Source organism: Nothobranchius furzeri, chromosome 6, assembly GCF_043380555.1.
Source record: "Nothobranchius furzeri strain GRZ-AD chromosome 6, NfurGRZ-RIMD1, whole genome shotgun sequence".
NCBI lineage: Eukaryota > Metazoa > Chordata > Actinopteri > Cyprinodontiformes > Nothobranchiidae > Nothobranchius > Nothobranchius furzeri.
The window spans coordinates 48,110,199-48,131,372 of NC_091746.1; the positions used below are offsets into that span (position 1 = coordinate 48,110,199).

Genomic DNA, 21,174 nt, shown 5'->3' on the forward strand with positions numbered 1-21,174 from the left:
GTTTAAGCACAGTGGGCTGAAGCGAAAAGAAAAATAATGTTTCAAAATACTTGAAACATATTTGTGTGCTGTGGTCGCTGTTCCACTCCAGTTTACTGCTATGTATTTAACTGCTGTATGTCTGTGTGTTTCAGGGTCAAGCTGAAGGATGGCGTGGTGTTCCTTGGAGCGAGAGCTAGTAACCCGGTCATGTGGACGGTCAGCCAGGATGTCAGGAGTGAAGGTCACAGGGTCGTTACTCTGCACTGCCACAGGAAGGAGAACAGTTTCAGTCAAAGGTATGTCTGCGTCTCTCTCTGCTGTAATGGAAATGCATCTAAAAAAATGAATCTTTATTTCTAAGACAAATGTTGCTAAAGAATTCAGGAAAACCATATTTTTCAAATAATCTCAACTGATCAAGATCTGTGATTTTAAATATTATTAGAAATTTTCAGGTCCTAAATGCAACCAAAACTGCACCGAATGTTCGAAAGTGTTTCTGCAGAGTTAATGCCACAAGAACAAGCTGTTGATCCTATGTTGTTTTTTATGTAAACAAGAACTTTGGCTGCTATTGTTGTTAAAACATCAATGACCTTGGCTACATGTTGGCCAATTACAGAGTAAATTCAATTCAGTTATAGTGCTAAATCATGACGAGTCGTCTCAAGGCACTTCACAAACATTCCAACTGAGGTGTTTTTTTTTGGTCGTTCAGTTCATTATGCCAGTTAGTTAAACGTTTCCTATGTGGAATGTAGCAGATTGCACTGACTGGTGTCAGAGTATTTGCAGCAATCCTCATACTAAGCAAGCATGTAGCGACAGTGGAGAGGAAAACTCTAACTTTACTTTAACAGGACAAAACCTCCAACAGAACCTGGCTCAGTATGAGCAGCCATCCAGACAAATCATTAGAACATCTCCCAAAAGCATCCACGGTCATTCACATGATTCACCATTTTCTGTCATTTATATAACATTTCTTGCTCCAAATACCAACCTTTATGGCTCATAAAGTTTGTGACAGTCTCAGCTACACCGGGGCGCACACACGTACAACACAACACAGTTCTGTTTGCTCACTTGCCTTATTAACCCGTTCAGGGTCATGGTCCCATTCCTCAGCAGACTCAGAACCACACCAGCTCCTTGCATCTGCTCCTTCTCCACTCCATCCTCCGGCTGACTATCAATTGGCACCTGGTGCACCTCGTCGGACAGCCAGCAGCACCTCCTATCTGGCGCTCTGCCACAAAGTTATCTTTCTATTTGTTATTTAAGCATTATTCATGACCTTGTTGTTGTTTTTTTCACACAGTTGTCCTGTGTAAAAAAAGTAATGGATTATGGAGTTACACACAGAACAAATATAGAAGAGAGTATTGAGCATTATTCATTCAAGCATCTGTTACTGCAGCCTCCTAAACAAAATTGTTCAATTAAAATCACTTTATTTCTACCTTTCTTCACGCTGTTTTAAAATAACTCATAATTAATACTTATTTCAGGGTGTCCGCGGGGTTTTAAAAAGTATTAAAAAGTGATAAATAAAAATAGTCAAATTTAAGGCCATTAAAAGTGTTAAATTTGGTCACAGAGGTATTATTTTTTCCAAATTAGGTATTAATTTTTTCAGACTATCAGGTGTCGTATTCTGAACATCGACATAGAAATATATTCCGAATGAAATGTTTTGAACAATTATAAAAACAAAACAAGCCGATTATTTGCTCCTCCCACTTACGCTGCCCTGAGTTGCAAATGAAGCGCTCCTCTACAGTGTTGCCAACTTGGCGACTTTGACGCTATTTCCAACAGCTTCTCAGACCCCCTTCTTGACTTTTTAAATCTTAAAAGTACCTAGCGAACACCTCAGAAACATCTCTGGTAACCCTTAGCTACTTTCTGGATAAATGTCGTCAACATTTCCTGCAGGTTAGCTAAACACTCCGCCTGCTCTCCGGACCGTTCTTCAGGACATTAGGAAAGGGAATGATGTAGTGATGTGTCAGTCGCTAAAGACAGCTCTCGGAGCCGACTTCTTGTTGGATTAACCAGAGTGAGTGACACACACCGCACCTGCGGACTCCTGAGCCGCTAAAAACGGCTAAATGTGCGCGCGCGTGCGCGTGCAGCTTGCCCCTGATAGCTGTGAGACTGGGGTGGGGGGTGCAGCTGTGGTTGTGACAATTATTACATTAACTGATGGACTTGTAAATAAATAGTTTATAAATAAGGTAGAAATGAGTTCCTCACGCTGATAACTAATAACTAATCTCTCTGAGGACACGGTGCTAGTGCAGTCTCCTTCAGCACCTTGACAGGACTCAATAAATGTTATGCAACATTTTGTGAACATCAATTTGCATGTATTTGTTATAAATGCCACTGTATAATTCTTGTTGTCAGTATTTGCAAGATATTGGTATTTGGTTCTGTACTGGTTAGACTTAAATGAGTTAAACCAAGGTCTATAGCCCTTGGATCATAAACTATGAGCTATAAGTATGTGGCAGTGTGAGTGTCCTGCCACAGTGTCCCGATAGATCATGCGTCCTGGCTACTTGGCCAAGGGGATGTCTCTTTGGCTGACTGGTTAGAGAGTATGACTCTCACCTGGGAGTCTGGGGATGGAATCCTGCCTGGGCTCTCGTTTATCCACCTTGCCACAAGTATATTGGTCTTTTTATACTGGGAATCGGGAGTTATTTTAGTGATCATCTTGCTTCTTGTTTATTTTTGCCCTGATTGTGCCCTGAGCAGTTTTATGACTGAATAAAAACAAAAACAAAAATCTACATAAATTGAAAAATCGTCTTAAAAAATCGAGATCTCAATTTCAGTCACATTAATCGTGATTATTGTTTTTGCCATAATCGAGCAGCCCTACTTTAGCATATCCGGTCACATAATGATGACGTCATATTCAGTGGTCGTTCTGCATCATTTCAGGCCTCGTGGTCAACTGTCTGGACCGCTGAACAGAAGTGCCTGGCCTATTTTCTAAGTAAAATAAATATGTGCAATACGTTGTCAACATCAGTGAGTCTCTAAGTCTATTCTTTTTGTATGTTATATATGTTAAAATATGTGTAAATAGGTCGCTGATTAACACTTGCAATTAAGTGTTGTGATGGTTTTAAAAAAATTCTGAAGGTAGTAAAAAAAAGTATTAAAAAGTAGTAAATTTTACTTAAGGATTGCTGTATATACCCTGTATTTGTAAAACCAGGCATTATAATGGGAGTTAATACTAGATGAAGTCTCAGTGTCAATTTTAAAATCATATAAAAAAAATGACTTGGAAAGGTACTGGAATTGAACGTTCTCTTGTGCAACTCTCCTCTTATAATATTTTCTAATGTTGCTATAATATGTGCTATAATAATAAATGCGACCATTTAAGAGTAAAGAAATATGTTTGATTTACAAATCTAAAATAAAACTTGCAGCTGCTCTGCCAGGTATTACATAACTGCAAAGGGTTCTTTGACATCTGCATCTTTTCAGTCTCATCAAATGGACTTAATTCAGTTTATGCATATGTGTGAGGCTGACTGTTGCTCACACATTTCAATTTGTGAATAATAACTCTGTGTGTGTGTGTGTGTGTGTGTGTGTGTGTGTGTGTGTGTGTGTGTGTGTGTGTGTGTGTGTGTGTGTGTGTGTGTGTGTGTGTGTGTGTGTGTGTGTGTGTGTGTGTGTGAACAGTATTTGGCATTCATCTTGGCAGCTATACAGCTTTGGGCAAAGACGGAGTATCTTCGAACAGGAAGTGACACACCGTGGCTCGGTTGCTATTCCTTCCTGCGTGTCGAGGTTATGACAGTGACAAATGACAAGTCTTCTATCATTTACATGTTTCTCTTTTGCTCTCTCTATGTGGAGAAGAATTATTGAATTACACAGGATTGCTCCAATCAAGGTCCCACAGGTGGAATCTGGTTTTGCATTCTGCTTCAAGCTGAGGACCATCTAATAGCAAGGGCGCATGCTGAAGTCAGGTGGGATGGGCAACAGATAACATATTTTGCAAACATCGTCGTCGTCGTCGTCTTCCTCCGCTTATCCAGGCCAGGGTCGCGGGGGTAGCATCCCAACTAGGGAGCTCCAGACCGTCCTCTCCCCGGCCACCTCCACCAGCTCCTCCGGCAGGACCCCAAGGCGTTCCCGGACCAGATTGGAGATGTAACCTCTCCACCGTGTCCGGGGGCCTCCTGCCGGCAGGACATGCCCGAAACCCCTGCCCAGGGAGGCGTCCCTCCTACCCTCACTCGTGAACAAGACCCCGATTTTGCAAACATGCAAAACTTATCTAAATATCTGGCACTGGTAGGAAACAGAAGTAAAATACACCTGTAGAGAGAATATTTGTTTTACTTTGAATATTTATGAGTTGCAAACGTCTGAGCAGTCAAACAAATTAAAAGAAGGAATCCAGAATTTACATGGAATAATTGGAAACAACTCACTGGCATCTGTGTCATTGTGCTAGAAATAAATAAAAGGTAAGAAATGAATTACTGCCAGACTTTGTGATGTAACTTTGCTACCAAGAGGACAACTGATTGTGCACATTTAGATTTGATACTATTTTTTTGGATTAAACCACTATTCAACTAGTGTAGCAGCTGTGGAAAGATTTATTCCTGTTTTGCTTTACTAGTTTAACCCTCTCATGCTCAAAATAAGTTTAGATAAAAGGACGACCAACTAAGTCCTTCAGGGGTACTTCTGAGTTAAAAAATGCTCATGAAGTACGTATGTGGAGTAACCAGGTAGGTGGGTTTTAACTGTTGCAAATCTGCAACGCCTGCCTCCAGAGGGTTAAATTTCAGCTATTTCAGCCATGACACACCATTTTGAGAATGGAACATTTTTTGAGATCCTAGACAGATTTCACTATGGTTATTGAAGTATGATTACAAGTTTATTATATACACACTCACCTAAAGGATTATTAGGAACACATGTTCAGCTTCTCCTTAATGCAATTATCTAATCAACCAATCACATGGCAGTTGCTTCAATGCATTTAGAGTTGTGGTCCTGGTCAAGACAATCTCCTGAACTCCAAACTGAATATCAGAATGGGAAAGAAAGCTGATTTAAACTATTTTGAGCGTGGCATAGTTGCTGGTGCCAGACGGGCCAGTCTGAGTGTTTTACTATCTGCTCAGTTACTGGGATTTTCACGCACAACCATTTCTAGGGTTTACGAAGAATGGTGTGAAAACGGAAAAACATCCATTATGCGGCAGTCTTGTGGGCGACAACGCCTTGTTGATGCTAAAGGTCAGAGGAGAATGGGCCGACTGTTTTAAGCTGATAGAAGAGCAACTTTGACTGAAATAACCACTCGTTACAACTGAGGAATGTAGCAAAGCATTTGTGAAGCCACAACACGCACAACAGCGGAAGACCCCACCGGGTACCACTCATCTCCACTACAAATAGAAAAGAGAGGCTACAATTTGCACGAACTCACCAACATTGGAATGTTGAAAACTGGAAAAATGTTGCCTGGTCTGATGATTCTCGATTTCCTATATATTCTTTGTTTTTATCTTTTTTAGTTTAGTCTTGTTCAGCACCTTGGTGACAAAATATATGTCTGTAAAGTGCTTTTATAAATAAAGGTGATGATGATGATGATGATGATGATGATGATGATGATGATGATGATGATGTATTTCTGTTGAGACATTCAAACGATAGGGTCAAGAACATGGATCCATCATGCCATGTTACCACTGTGCAGGCTGGTGGTGGTGGTGTAATGGTGTGGGAAATGTTTTCGTGGCACACTTTAGGCCCCTTAGTACAAATTGGGCATCGTTTAAATGCCACGGGCTATCTGAGCATTGCTTCTGACCATGTCGAATTCCATTCATTTATGATCAATGCTTTGAGACTGTCATGATTCATGGCTTTTGTTTGTCTAGCCACCTCTCAAAGGTGTAGAACTTGGAAAAACCACTTTGTAATTATAATTTCTGATTATGATCATTCACTCTGAGTTTGTCATGCAGACTGAACATGAAGCTTCTGATAGAAAACAGACGGTGAAGATCTAGGATTTGAAAAAGCCTGACAGAACTACGTCACACTGTCACTTAAACATTCATGGACTCACCCACCTTGACTCACGATGGAGAAAGCTTTTGTTTATTTAGCGTCCAGAAACATCCCGACTAATAGAAGCTAACCTTTAGCATTAGCAACACCACCACACAGAAAAAACTCCTCCAGGCTTGTGTTATTTGTGGACATCGTTGTTGCAAGTGAGTGGTAGAGTTGTGTTGCTGTTATCCTATCAGAGGTGATATGGCACATATCGGGAAATATGTCTCCAAATCCTGCTGTGGAGTGCCACTCTCTGCTGCACCAGGCTTGCCAGTTGTGATCCAAGCATTTCTGGGCTTTTTAAGTCCCGAGTATGGCTTGCAAGGCATTGGTTCCTACCAGAGATTGCTGCAAATGTTTCCCACACTGTTAAGAATAGAGGATTTCCATGGGGAAGTTCCCTGGACAGGGACCCTTAATTGACATACTTGTTCCCTAGGCCATGTGGCCTTTGCCTTTAAAGTGGCATTGTGTAGTTTTTACTGTTACTCTGTAAAAATCGACCAAAATGTTGTTAAAATTCATTAAACAATGCCCAGTTGTTGGAAAAAATTGGTGGCTTTGTAAAATATAACCATAAAAATCAGGTCTAAAATACATGGAAGGGGGATCTAAGTCTCTAAGCGACGCCATATTAAATGCCATGTTTCCTTCTATGGGAGCCTGTGAGGACAAAATGCATTTACTGTTTTGTAACAAATGGTTACAAAATTTCACCAGTCAAAAACGTTGTTTTACACATTTACCTCTTCACTCATTTTGCTGAAGTTTGCACATCCCTGGGCTTTTTGACCCTAATGAGCATTAGTTTGCAAAGTCTTACTCCAACACAAAAATACAGCTTGCATGCAACAGTTTAGTTATCCACTGCCCCTATTGCCAGAAAAAAATACACACAGTCACTTTAAGGCACAGTGATCCATCATGCTGTACAAAATTAAAATAAAACATTGTTCATCATACAACCATTCCTGGATAGTTGGGAGGCAGTCCTCATGGATGATGGTTAGGCACTATTCTCATTCACGTCTGTGTTCTGAAGCTAAACTGTGAGTTAGTCCACTCCCTTGGCTGAAAAACAACCCCTCACTTAAATCTGAAGATGCTTCACTGTTAGCATGACACAGGGCTGATAGTAACACTCATGTGTCATTTTTCCCAATGATCCAAAAAACAGGATTCATCAAAGGAACTGACCTACCCCAGCAGGGCCATTAGCTCAATTGTGGTCTGTTCCAGATGATTTTCCTATAAAAGCTCCTTTTTTGCCCTTCATGACACCAGATCATACTCTAGAAGTCTTCTCAACATACAGATGATCCCAAACTGACTTAAACAAGTGGAACCTGCATTGTATCAACTGTAGGAGATGGTCCCAATTCTCTCTGGATGGTGCCCTAAAGCTTTCTTCATACTTAGTGGAAATGTTTTTGTTTTTTTCTTTAAAGTTTCTTTACAGCTTCAGGTGCATTGCCAATTTGTAGTTGCTGTGGTGATGTGTGTGTCAAACTGCAGATGTGCCTATCCGACTCTTTTCTTAGAATCCAATCAATGAAGCTGTAGACCCTAAAAAATAACCACAGGCACCCTTCGCTCGTGTGCTCATCAAATGTGTTGCTCTAATAAATGAGTCTGCAGCTTCTATTTGAACACATATTTGTTGCAGACTACTTGAATCTTCTTTCATCAGTAATAGCACTTTCATAAGAGTTCCACCTAAAACATAATGGTGATCAGCTCTGATTATTTTTTCTTTTTTTAAACAAGTGATGCAAAACTAACCAACCACAACCCGTAAGACCAAAGACCATTTTAAAAATAATACTAATAATAGATAAATTATTGCTACTTTATTAATTTACAAACATCATCAGGTTTAATTATGTGTTTTAGGGTGATTTATCCTTCACTGTTAGAAAATATTCCCATTTTTACTGTGTCTTTCCCTCTGCCTGAATCTGTGTCAGTTCCTATATTTATCCTGTACAATGTGTGTTGAAACTTAGCAGACTAATAATCATCCCACATTTATATTCATGCTCATGGGTTTATATTGTTCCTCACTCACTGATGGTGTCATTGTGTCACCAGACGGTCGAAACAAGAGGGATATTCTTGCATGAGACTTGTGCTTATTTTAAATTGTAAACAAAAACCATTCGATTCTTTTGAAGCAGAAATCCCAGCATCGTGGTGGACTTTGTAAAAGTTGGCTTACGGCAAAGACGTTACGGCAAGACCAGCTCTGTGAGATTCAGCGGGCTCTGCAGATGATTCCAAGAAGAGAGAGCTGCATATATAAACACTTTCGTGATTCGGTGCAGGTTTCTGAGTGAAGACTTGGGAGTGAAGACAATCACTGCTCATACATTTTTGAGGATGAATGTTGGTGGGTAATGCAGGGGCATGGAAATAGTTTATAGATCAAATACAGAAAAGCAGTGGGAAAACAAAAGGGTTGACAATTGTTGAGTCTGTGTAAATATGCAGCAGTTCCCTCAACCCACACAATGTGCAAAGGAACGTAGAGTTTAAAGGTCTTATATGAACCTCAGCGCCCTGTGGTAGACAGCATAATCTGTGTAAGCATTGCAAAGATATTCCTGTGCTTAACATGTTATCCAAATGTTGGTGTAACATTTGTTTGGCCTGCAAACCCAAAACTTTTCACTATAATTGTTAATGTCTGCAATAACCTTTGTGAAATGTACACTAAAAATGCATAATACTTTAGACATTTCTTATTAAAGACAACATACAGTTATTCTGAAGAAGTCATGAGTAAGTAGCTAAAGGATAGAAACAGCTCCCCCTTCTGGTGAATAAAGGACATGGTAACTATTCAACAGTAACACGAGCAGTTGCAAACAAAAAGTATTTTTCCATAAGCTGCAATGCTAACAAGTATTAGTACTATTTTGGAGGTTAAATGAGAACAAAAGCAAATGAAACATTCACTTGTTCCTGTTTACATACAGTTTAAGCTAGAAGTAGCATTGCACAGCTGGTGAATTGAGAACATGGCAAAAGCAGCAGTCTAAAACTCCTAAATAAAACTATGGCTTGTTTATGATCTGTAAATGGATCTTTTGCAATCACTAAAGCAGATTTGTATATTTCAGTTATTTTGTTCTTGATTATGTTGCTTTAATATTTGCTATGAGTGACACTGAGCCAGTACCTGCAACCATTTATCCATCCATAGTCAATACTCGCATATCCACGCAGCAGTCTCCAGGGTACAGCCTGGACAGGTTGTCAGTCTATCGCAAGGCAACACAGAGACTCACAGGACAACAAACAAACAAACAAACACACACACACACACACACACACACACACACACACACACACACACACACACACACACACACACACACACACACACACACACCTAGGTACAATTAGACAGACCAATCAACCTGACAGTCATATTTTTGGACTGTGGGAGGAAGCCGGTGTGCCTGGAGAAAACCCACGCATGCACAGGGACAACAGGCAAACTCCATGCAGAGGCCCCAGACTGGGATTGCAGAATCTGTAGAATGTGGGGTTGAGAATAGTGCCAGCTCACCTGTGCACAATCAATGTAGAAAAAAAATAGATTTCACTTGGATTTAAAAATATTTAAATTTTAAATTAAGCTAATAAAGACTATGATATAAAGCAATAAGGCGAGAGACTGATAAGCCAACAAAAGCCAAATGTTTTCATCAGTAAAGTGTCCAATTTGTTTACGAAGGGATGGGACTTCAATTTTATCATAAATTCAGCCACTAGGGGTGCATGTTCTACTTTAGCTTTTATTCCTGTGATGTTTTCTGTTGCCTAGGTACATGTCAGCATTTTTAGTGTATTGTTTAAGGATCCATTTCCTAACACGGTATTTTACTGTAGGTGGCTTTTTATTGCTGTTTGGGGGCTGCGATGTTATGTGTAAACACTGATTACTGAACGTAGCCTTGTGAGATGACAATGCAAAAAAGTAATAAAAAAAAAGTCTTCTCACATCTTAAAACCATCCTAAACTCTTCGTTCCTTTGCATGTTGTGTGGGTTGAAGGAACGGCTGTCTGGTGATAGTGTGGTGACCAAGAAGAATTATTAATGTTGGAGCTGTGGACTTATTTTTATAACAGAAAATAAAGTCACACTCTGTGACAGACAATTGTCTAATTTTCCGTGTCTTGTTGAAGCCATGAAAAGGAACCCACACTAATAAACTCTTAATTCCAGTCTTGCCCGTTACAGGGTTGTATTTGCTTACCCTGAAATCACGTGCGAGGAGTGAGCAGAGCTAGTTATTCACACGTCCTAACTTCTTCACCAGGACTACAATGTTAGCTTGTATTTTCCACCCTGTTGGCAGAGTTTTGTGAACATTTGGACATCTCTTTCCTTCTACGTCAGTATTTATTTCTCAGTTGTGCTTATTTGTGTCATGATTGTCTTTGTGTTGACGTCACGATTTGCTCTCTCTAGACCTCTCCTCGGATATCTGTCCTCACTTCATCACGTCCACCATCAAATATGTGAGGTGTTTGGTATTTAACAAAATGAGACATCCTTGCTTCAGAGCTGTCATTTTAGACCAGTGTCAATTAAACATGAGGTAGGACACAGCTGCTCTTACCAGCTACAGGTGCTGGCCAGTAAATTAGAATATCATCAAAAGGTTGAAAATATTTCAGTAATTCCATTCAAAACGTGAAACTTGTACATTATATTCATGCAATGCACACAGACCAATGTATTTCCAATGTTCATTACATTTAAATTTGATATTCATAAGTGACAACTAATGAAAACTCCAAATTTGGTATCTCAAAAAATTAGAATATTCTGAAAAGGCTGAATATAGAAGACACCTGCTGCCACTCTAATCAGCTGATTTACTCAAAACACCTGCAAAGGCCTTTAAAAGGTCCCTCAGTCTTGTTTTGAAGGCACCACAATCATGGGGAAGACTTCTGACTTAACAGCTGTCCAAAAGACAATCATTGACACCTTGCACAAGGAGGGCAAGACACAAAAGGTGATTGCTAAAGAAGCTGGCTGTTCGCAGAGCTCTGTGTCCAAGCACATTAACAGACAGGCGAAGGGACGGAAAAAATGTGGTAGAAAAAAGTGTACAAGCTCTAGGGATAACCGCACCCTGCAGAGAATTGTGACGACAAACCCATTCAAAAATGTGGGGGAGATCCACAAAGAGTGGACTGCAGCTGGAGTCAGCGCTTCAAGAACCACCACGAGGAGACTCATGAAAGACATGGGATTCAGGTGTCGCATTCCGTGTGTCAAGCCACTCTTGAACATGAAACAGCGCAAGAAGCGTCTCGCCTGGGCCAAGGACAAAAAGGACTGGACTGATGCTGAGTGGTCCAAAGTTATGTTTTCTGATGAAAGCAAGTTCTGCATTTCCTTTGGAAATCAAGGACCCAGAGTCTGGAGGAAGAGCGGAGAAGCACAGAATCCACGTTGCATGAGGTCCAGTGTAAAGTTTCCACCGTCAGTGATGGTGTGGGGTGCCATGTCATCTGCCGGTGTTGGCCCACTCGGTTTCCTGAGGTCCAGGGTCAATGCAGCCGTCTACCAGGAAGTTTTAGAGCACTTCATGCTTCCTGCTGCTGACCAACTTTATGGGGATGCAGACTTCACCTTTCAACAGGACTTGGCACCTGCACACAGTGCCAAAACCACCAGCACCTGGTTCAAGGACCATGGTATCCCTGTCCTTGATTGGCCAGCAAACTCGCCTGACCTTAACCCCATAGAAAATCTATGGGGTATTGTGAAGCGGAGGATGCAATACGCTAGACCCAACAATGCAGAGGAGCTGAAGACGACTATCAGAGCAACCTGGGCTCTCATAACACCTGAGCAGTGCCACAGACTGATCGAGTCCATGCCACGCCGCATTACTGCAGTTATTGAGGCAAAAGGAGCACCGACTAAGTATTGAGTGCTATACATGCACATTCTTTTCATGTTCATTCTTTTCAGTTGGCCAACATTAGAGAAACAAACATTTTTTCATTGGCCTTTAGAATATTCTAATTTTCTGAGATACCAGATTTGATGTTTTCATTGGTTGTCACCTATAAATATCAAAATTAAACGTAATAAACATCGGAAATACATTGGTCTGTGTGCATTGCATGAATATAATGTACAAGTTTCACGTTTTGAATGGAATTACTGAAATATTTTCAACCTTTTGATGATATTCTAATTTACTGGCCAGCACCTGTATGTGTAGCAGCACTGAAATACATACGTATATGTTTTATCTTTTTGTAAGATAGTCATCACAGATACTTTTGAAGACCTATAGCGGTCATAATCCTTACATTTCAGATGACAGCTTGATGCAGTGGTGTATTGTCATGACTCCTCCTGCAGCCTCCTCGCTCTTCGATCCTCTCTCTCCCAGGTGATTTCTTTATTTATTTATTTTTTTTAGATATCCTTCAAATTAATGGGCAAAACCAATTTCTGGGTCACAGAAAGAAAGACATAAGAGAGGGAAGACAAAGAGGCCTAAATTAGACAAATGAAATGATCCTTGTGTCTCACTTCCTCCAAACTCTGCTGTCATCGTGCTGAAATCACCGGCAACAGGAAAAAAAGGCTTTTCTGATCCCCTGCAATGAAAAGTTGAAGAAAATGCCTCAAGAAGTCCTATTTGGTATTTCAAATAAGGTTACCCCAAAAGACAAGATTTATTTATTTGTTTCTGTTGTTTTGTTTATCTCAGGTAACTGATGCAATGTCTGGCATCCAGCTTCTGAGGTTCATTAAATGCATCGTTATTTGAAGCAAAAGGCTACGTTTGAAAGATTGGGATAACTTTAATGACAGGACCTGATGTCCTGAAAAAGATGTGCCACAAAGAAGCCATTAGAGTAACTCTGTGCTCTGTTGGAATACTTATTAGGTATCTGCGGCCTTTCACTTAATCATCAGGGAAAAGACTCAGTGACACCATTCATCCTTTTCTCTTTCATCCTTCTTGTGCAGATGATATAAAGACGGGCTGGTCGGGAGTGAGGTTGATTAGGGAGAAAGATGAGCGGGTCATTTTGAAAGCTTGAACTTGCTTGTGTGTCTGAGGTGGTGCTTTGTGACGTTTACACACACACATGCTTCATCATCCTGTATTGTTCTTCTCACTTCTTTGGGGGTAGAATTGATTGCGAGCTTGTGTTAATTTTCAAAGACTTAGAAGTTGATCTATGTGTAGCGTCATTTCTGATGGCTCTGACTCCAAACAAGTCAGCCTGTCAATCCTTCACTCTGTGGAGGATGCAACAGGAGTTGAGTTGCATTGTTCAGCTAATCATTTACATGCATGATGATGAGCGTTTTTGGCAACTTGTTTGCAACAATTTCATTGCTTAAACAGGCTCCATATGGGAAAGACACTATAGGGATAAAGAGGCTGACCACAGTGAAAGAACAAATTGATCTTATATCCACCTGTTCATGGTGTGCATTCAAAAGATTTTGACATACTGTCTCCCATCCATCCACCCATCCGTCATATGCCACTTATCATAGGTTGGGTTACAGAGGTCCAAGAAGGCAACCCAGACATCTTTTTTCCAGCTACACTTTAAAGCTCCTCCTGGAAGATCCCATGTCATTCCAGTGCCAGAGAAGATGTAAAGTCCCTTCAGGGTTGCAGAGTTTGTTCCAGGCTCTCCACCCAGGTTATGGTCAAATATTCTTCAATGATAGATGACCTGGAGCCATCCTAACTACAATGTTAATATCCAAATTGATAAATCACCCACACTTATATAGCACCTTTCTGAGTCCGAGGACTCCAAAGTGCTTTGCACTACAGTGTATCATTCATCCATTCACACCCTGACGGGGATGAGCTAGGATGTAGCCACAGCTGCCCTGGGGCACGCTAACAGAGGCAAGACTTCCGAGCACAGGTACCACCAGTCCCTCTGACCACCACCAGCAGGCAAGGTGGGTTAAGTGTCTTGCCCAAGGACACAACAGCAGCATTCTCTGGCAGGGGCCGGGATCAAACTCGTGACCATCGAATTACTGGACATCCCACTCTACCTCCTGAACTACTGCTAGCTTCCCTGAAAAATGTAACTCTTCACCTTATCTCTATAAGGCTGAGCCTGGCCACACTATAGAAGAAGCTTCATTCAAACATCAGGTTCCTTCAGTCGTGATCCAAATTACGTGACCATACCTGAGAGTCAGAAACTCGACCAGTACATTCTGAACTTTGTTTATCATTTAAATTTCTATTTAATAATAACAAACCATAACAGTACCCTCAGTGCCACAAACAGATGCTTGATACAGTTGCCCATCTTGCTCCATCCTGCCATAGCACTTTAGCAAGGCGCCAAGGTTTTGTCTGCGAACCACCTCCATGAACTCTAAAGGTCATTTCCTGAAGATGTCAACAGAATCCCATCATTCACAAAGAGGAGAAACAAGTGTATTTGTTTCACACAGGTGTGACAAGAGCCACTTTATTCCCAACAAAAATCAACCCTAATCTACTGAACAGAGAGCTGGCACTGGCAGCAGGGAAGCAGGATACAGACAGAGTAAATTATTTGGGGACAAACTTTTTAGTTGCAGTGGGGGGAAAAATAAACACTTTGTCCAACAGTAAATTATTTGTGCCAAGCAATCACATCCACAAAACTCTCATTTCTCACTAACTGAACAAACATTATAACTTAATATTTACCAAAGTTTTAATTAGAAATGTTTGAAAAAAAATTAAAACTGAATTCAACCTCAATGTTTCTGTTGGAATTAGATGAATGTCATCAGCATCTTATATTTATTTTACAGTTAGCATTTCTATCAAGCAGAGGAGTGTCTTTGGTGTCTTGTTCAAGTGATGATAGGAAGAAGATGGACCAATGGATTAGTTATTCATCTGCTGTAATGAAAATGATGCTTCAGTCATTTGTGGTAAAGATGGAGTAAAACAGGAAGTTCTTGATTTACTAATCTGTCTACATTGCGTGTCTCATGAGATTCCATTCATGACTGAAAGAAGATATTGAATACAAGCAGCTGAATAAGCTTCCTTTGTGGCGTTGCTGGGCTCAGATGTAGAAATGACTCACCCAAAGTGAGACTGGACTAGAGCTGCATCTTTCCATCAAAGTCAGGTGAAGTTGTTCTGGCGTCTGATTTGGGTGCCCTATGGTCACTTTCCTCTGACTGTTTTCTGTGAACTTGTGGGAGACCCTGGGAAAGATTCAGGGGCAGCAGTAACTCAGGAGGTAGAGCAGGTTGTCCACAAAGATGTGGGAATAATCTGGAATTATCTTGGAATTCTGTAAAGGGATGCTGGGGGGAGATGTCTTCCTGTCCTGCCTGGATCTGTGACATACAACCCAACCTTGATGAGCATACGGGGATGGATGGATGGATGGATGGATGGATGGATGGATGGATGGATGGATGGATGGATAGATGGATGGATGGATGGATAGATGGATGGATGGATGATGGATGGATGGATGGATGGATGGATGGAAGGGTGTTCACTGCTCTACCATTCAAGAGTTCTATCAAAACATTTTCTGTGTTTTAAGACTTACGATTCAGTACACGGTGCATACATTTTTCAATGTTGTGTCTTTTATCAAAAACAGACTACTAAGGTGTGACCAACATTTGTCAGGCGTGTTATTCTCACTAAATTTGTCCTGCCTGCATGCAACACATCTATAAGCATCTGCACAATGACACCAGAATGCAAACAAACAAACAAGCAAGTGAACAAGAAAAACCCTCCAGCACGTTTTCACATTCAAAGTCTGAGGGATCATGAAACATGCCACCGCAGTTAGTTTGTCTCCTGTTGCTAGAGAAGACTCCCGCTGTGAGTGAGTGGGAGGAAGGTTTACTCTTAAAAGACAGACAAGGAAGCTGCACAACACCTACACAATGATGCAAACCTGTAAACCAAAGGTTGCTTTCTACAAACAAGCAACACAGACTCTCCTCTGACAGACAGAGCAGCAAAACGCCGGGATGAATAGAAATAAAGTTTAGCCTGCAACATGTGCCTTACAGTGTTGTGTTTCATCACAGCCCTGCTTATTGCAGCAGGATGAAGAAACTTATTCTGGTGTTGGGATTTAAAGAAAAAATATCTTGCAAGGAAGTTGCATGAAGAGTCGGAGAGTTTAGTTTCTTTTCCTTCTTTGTCTGAGTGTACTCAGTGTGTCAGCTCCGGTTTGAAAATAGGTTAAGGATTCAAATCGTTTTCCAACAGCTGATGTAATCATGTTTTAAGCATCAGTGAAATCGAGGCTTGTCATTCTGCGCTTGCCCCAGCCATCTGCTGAGGGAGTGACACGAGCCTCTGAGGGTCTCTGTGAAACAAAGGAAGCAACAATCTGAATGGGGGGTTGTTTTAAAATGGTATGATTTGCATACTTGGTTCCCAGGAAAGGAGAAAATCACAATCCTCAAATATAAATAGCCCATAAAGACTTTAGTTAGAGAAGATTGCCTTTGCTTAGCAATGTTATATCTCCTCACAAGACTTCCTTCCGGCGTTGTACGTTATATATGATTTCTCATTTTTATAGGAGATTATTTGCTGAGGTAGTTGTGGACCTCAGTACGTGTTTTATAATTCAGCATTCTTATTGACTTTCAGCTGAAACAAATCACAACTGCAGGGATTTCATGATGCTACACCACTGTCCATATTGATGATAAAATGGGTAATTATTTGAAAAGCAACTTTAAAAAGCTTTCCTCTTTTTTCTACTTCACTCAACTGTGGCTAACAGATTAGCCAGCCTAGGGAAGGCAATTACTTCCTGTTATATCTGAAAAAAAAATAATTGGATGTATTTCATTGACGTTTTTGTCCAGACAGTTATTTGCAGGATAAATCCTAATCATACGCGCCTGGCAAATGGTTATGGTTCTGCTGCTCTGCTCTTTTTGCATCTATATAGAAGTAAAACATGACACATTCCCCACTGTGATTTAATTACAAGCAACGTATATCAAAATGACTTAACTGACACAAATGAGCCAAAGGACAGAAGAAAAAAACATATCTTAAGATATGTTTTGGGGTCAGTCTTTTCATTTTAATATTCCACCTTAATATCTATGTTTGGGCTGCACAGTGGTGCAGTTGGTGGCACTGTTGCTTTGCAGCAAGAAGGTCCTGTGTTCAAATCCCAACCTTATGTCTTTCTGCATGGAATCTGCATGTTCTCTCTGTGCATGAGTATGTTCTCCCTGGATACGCCTGCTTCCCCCTGCAGTCCAGAGATATGACTGTTAGGTTAATTGGTCTTGCTAAATTGTGTACTTTCATTTTTCTTTGTCCTGTGTGTCTCTGGGTTGCCCTGCAATGGACAGGCAACCTGTGCAGGGTATATCCTGAACAGGTTGCCTGAAGATAGGGAGCCTGAGTCACTTCCGCATCATGGGTCCCCGGAAGAACGAACAAATGAATGCAAGTCAACGGGGCTAAAAACACTATTTTCTAATCCACTTTGCCTTAGACCCTGGATCACACATATGCTGTACTGCAATTTAAATGAAAAGTAATGAAGGGTGTTTTGACCAGGCCAGTCACGTACTTGGAAATTTATTAGCTTGTTAAAGTTCGTAATTAGCATGACTACAAACTGGAAATTGGCCCGTCACATATGTGACGTCACCACACTATCTCCTCTCCCCTAACGTAGCTGCTATTTACCACATGACCAGATTTATGGTGGTTCTTTCCTCCTATGGGAAGTTTGCTGAACTTACAGCCCTTTTCCCTCAGTTTTATCCGTGTCTGGTTCGATGACGTCACTTTCGTGAGGTGCATTTGTAATTCTGGACTTATTTTCACACAAAACCTAAAATAGCATTCCCTGCCGTTCAAAAATAAGCACGTTCTTGGTATTAAAATGCATCTTTAAAATTCACGGACATCATATGTGCAATCCATGTCACAAAACAAGCAAAATTAGAAAATAGTGTTTTTAGCCCCATTGACTTGCATTCTTTTTTTTTGTTTTTCCGGGGAGCCATGGTGACTTAGGCTCCTAGCTGGAGATAGGCACCAGCACCCTCGTGACCCTGCGAGGATAAACAGGCATATGAAATGGGTGGATAGATACCTATGTTTTTTTTTTTTTTTTTTTTTGTCTTCTCTAAATGGCTTCATCAGTATAGCTCTTCAGACCGATAAGAAAAATGGGGAAATTTAGTTTTATTGTTTTATATTGGACAGGATCCCAGAATTTGTCATGTTTTAAGGATTTTTTTTTTGTTTCAAAATAAAATTTGTATACATCCGTCAAGCTGAAATTGTAAAGCTTCTAAGGGAACACTGGAGTAAATCATTATTCATGCATGAATAAAATTAGGGATGTTCCGATTGATTAATCGAAATCGGCTGATTTCCGATCTACTCCTTTTAGAGCTGATCAAACCAGCTGATCACTCTGCAGCCCACAGAGACCTTGTGTGTAGCATCTCGTTTCCCTCGCCCCGCATGTGCACAGCAGCAAAAGTGTAAAACTAACCTGTACTCTGCTTGTGAGAGTGATATAAACGCTCATTTACAAGCTTTTAAAAAGCGTCAACGCAGCGGCTGTAATAGGACTTTGAAACAACCAACTCTGGGTGGAGTGAGGTGCGTTTTCATATCTCCCTGCAGAAATAACAAAGATACTCGGAGTCAGAGAGACAACAGCCAGACACAGCTGCACTAACCACCACTTGTCTGAATGTGTCAGGTTCCACCCACTAGGATCCGCTACGGGGGAAAAATAAATAAATCTATTACCCTAACGACTCTGATTCTCTCAGGTTACTCATTTAGAGGTTACTGTCGACAGAAACCCACGCCTTACAACTTCTCCCTTTATCCATAGAGCCGTTCATAACAGAGCAGTTTTCCTTAGCACAATATGACCATTTCGCAATTCCTATGTACTTTACAAGTATGTTCTTGACAAAAACACCAGAAAGTCCGTTCTACAAAGTATGGTAGGACGAGGACGGCATTTGGAACAGAGCTGTACTCTGTTGAATCGTGGCAACAAGCAGAGGTGGAAAGAGTACAAAAATTTCCTACTTAAGTACGAGTACCAATACTTTGATCAACTGTTACTCGAGTAAAAGTAAAAAGTATCGTAAATAAAATGCTCTTAAAGTAAAAGTTACTTAGTTACATTTTTGTCAGCATAAGGATGGCTACATCTAAGTAGTGCAAAATCACAACACCAGTTCACAATTTGCTCGTGCGCGCGCACACACACACACACACACACACACACACACACACACACACACACACACACACACACACACACACACACACACGCGCACACACACACACACACACACACACACACACACACACACACACACACACACACACACACGCGCACACACACACACACACACACACACACACACACACACACACACACACACACACACACACACACACACATATACACACACACACACATACACATACACACACACAGTTTGATGGAGGGATTTCTATCCAATCAGTGAGAACAGGACGTGCACATTGATTGGACTAGGATGGTAGTTTTCAACTGTGATTAAAATAATTCTTTATTTTCAGAAAAAAATTTTTTAGATGCCATCAGCATGTGGGGTATCTTAATGTTTTCATCACAAAACTCTAGCATGAGACTGTGCTCTAACCTGTCACATAACAAGCTAAATGAAAGTCAACCATTTCAAATGGACCGTATGACAGCTGCTAATGTCGGCCCTGCCCTACTTTACCTCTACATTACAGTTCCTTTATTCGTGTTCTGACCTTCATGCTTATTTAGAGCAGCTGATTTTTAAAGTTAGAGTTCATCCTTGGTAGTGGGTTCACTCACTCATTTAACCCTTCTCCCCTGAAATCAGTTTGTTCATTCCAATCCTCCTAAATAATCCTCCAATCATCCACCTGGAATCCTTAAGGGTCCCGGAACGTCCATCCTGTCAGAACAGGCCTTGGGAGCCCAGGTGTTACTAGAACTAACGGTGTCTCCTCACCAGCGTGAGCCTCCAAACTGTGAAGGTTGGACTCCAAACATGAACTTTAAATTCATGCATTTATCTCCTCTTGTAACACTTTAATATGTTTTAAAAGGCTAGTATCATGATAAGTTACACCTCCCAGACCAAAGATAAGATAAAACATTATCATAGACACTATTAAGACGTCATTTATGAAATACAAGTTATTTTTGTTCAGCATTACTTCAACCAAGACATAAGATGCATAGATTTGATGAAACCACGCTGTCTCATGCAGATATGTGTAACTAACACACACACACACACACACACACACACACACACACACACGCACGCACGCACGCTCGCACACACACACACAGACACACACAGACACAGCAGCATGTTAGAATCATGTGAATGACTAATTTAACTACACTGAACTGCTTTAGTAATAATTTAATCTCTTATTCTGGAGTAAAGTAAAGAAACAAGCTAAATCATCACATATCTGTGCAACTTCTGAGTTCAAACACAGGGATGGAGCACAATGTTTACAACTGAAACAGTATCAGGATGTTTTATCTCACAGAGGCCTGCAGGTCTTCTGTTTTATGAACAAGGCGTTGAGAATCCGCTTGTTAGGAGTGCTAAACGTTATTTTACCGCTTCTGTGCGGAGCGGTAGGGAAACACATTTCAAACACGGAACCGAGTCCAGCTACCGAACCCAGCAGAATTCTAATGACGTAACACCGGTGCGCAAAGGTGCGGGTTCCAACCCACAGGAGAGGAGGTAAACAGCGAGTGGATCACAGGGACAGAACTGATGTTTTTGAGCAAAATTGCAGTAAAAATGGCTGTTTGTCTTCATTATTAAAAGTGTACCCCCCCCCCCCCCCTCGGTTTAGAGGCGGCGCTCATGCAGGTGTCTCCTTCTGTTCCGACGCTGCTACACGCAATGTGTATCAAGCCTACAATTTATTTGTACTCGGTAACGGATATGATTTAAAACGTAGCGAATTACAATTCTTTTTAAA

At 40.9% G+C, this 21,174-nt stretch overlaps 1 protein-coding gene across 1 annotated transcript in view; it reads left to right on the top strand.

Annotated features, from left to right (window-relative positions):
* LOC107397163 (transmembrane protein 132C) overlaps positions 1-21,174 on the top strand; it is a 317,088-nt gene that overhangs the window by 160,618 nt on the left and 135,296 nt on the right. Inside the window, exon 4 of the mRNA XM_054744223.2 lies at positions 135-278. Coding sequence (XP_054600198.2) covers positions 135-278 — 144 coding nt within the window. The remainder of the gene's footprint in view (positions 1-134; positions 279-21,174) is intronic.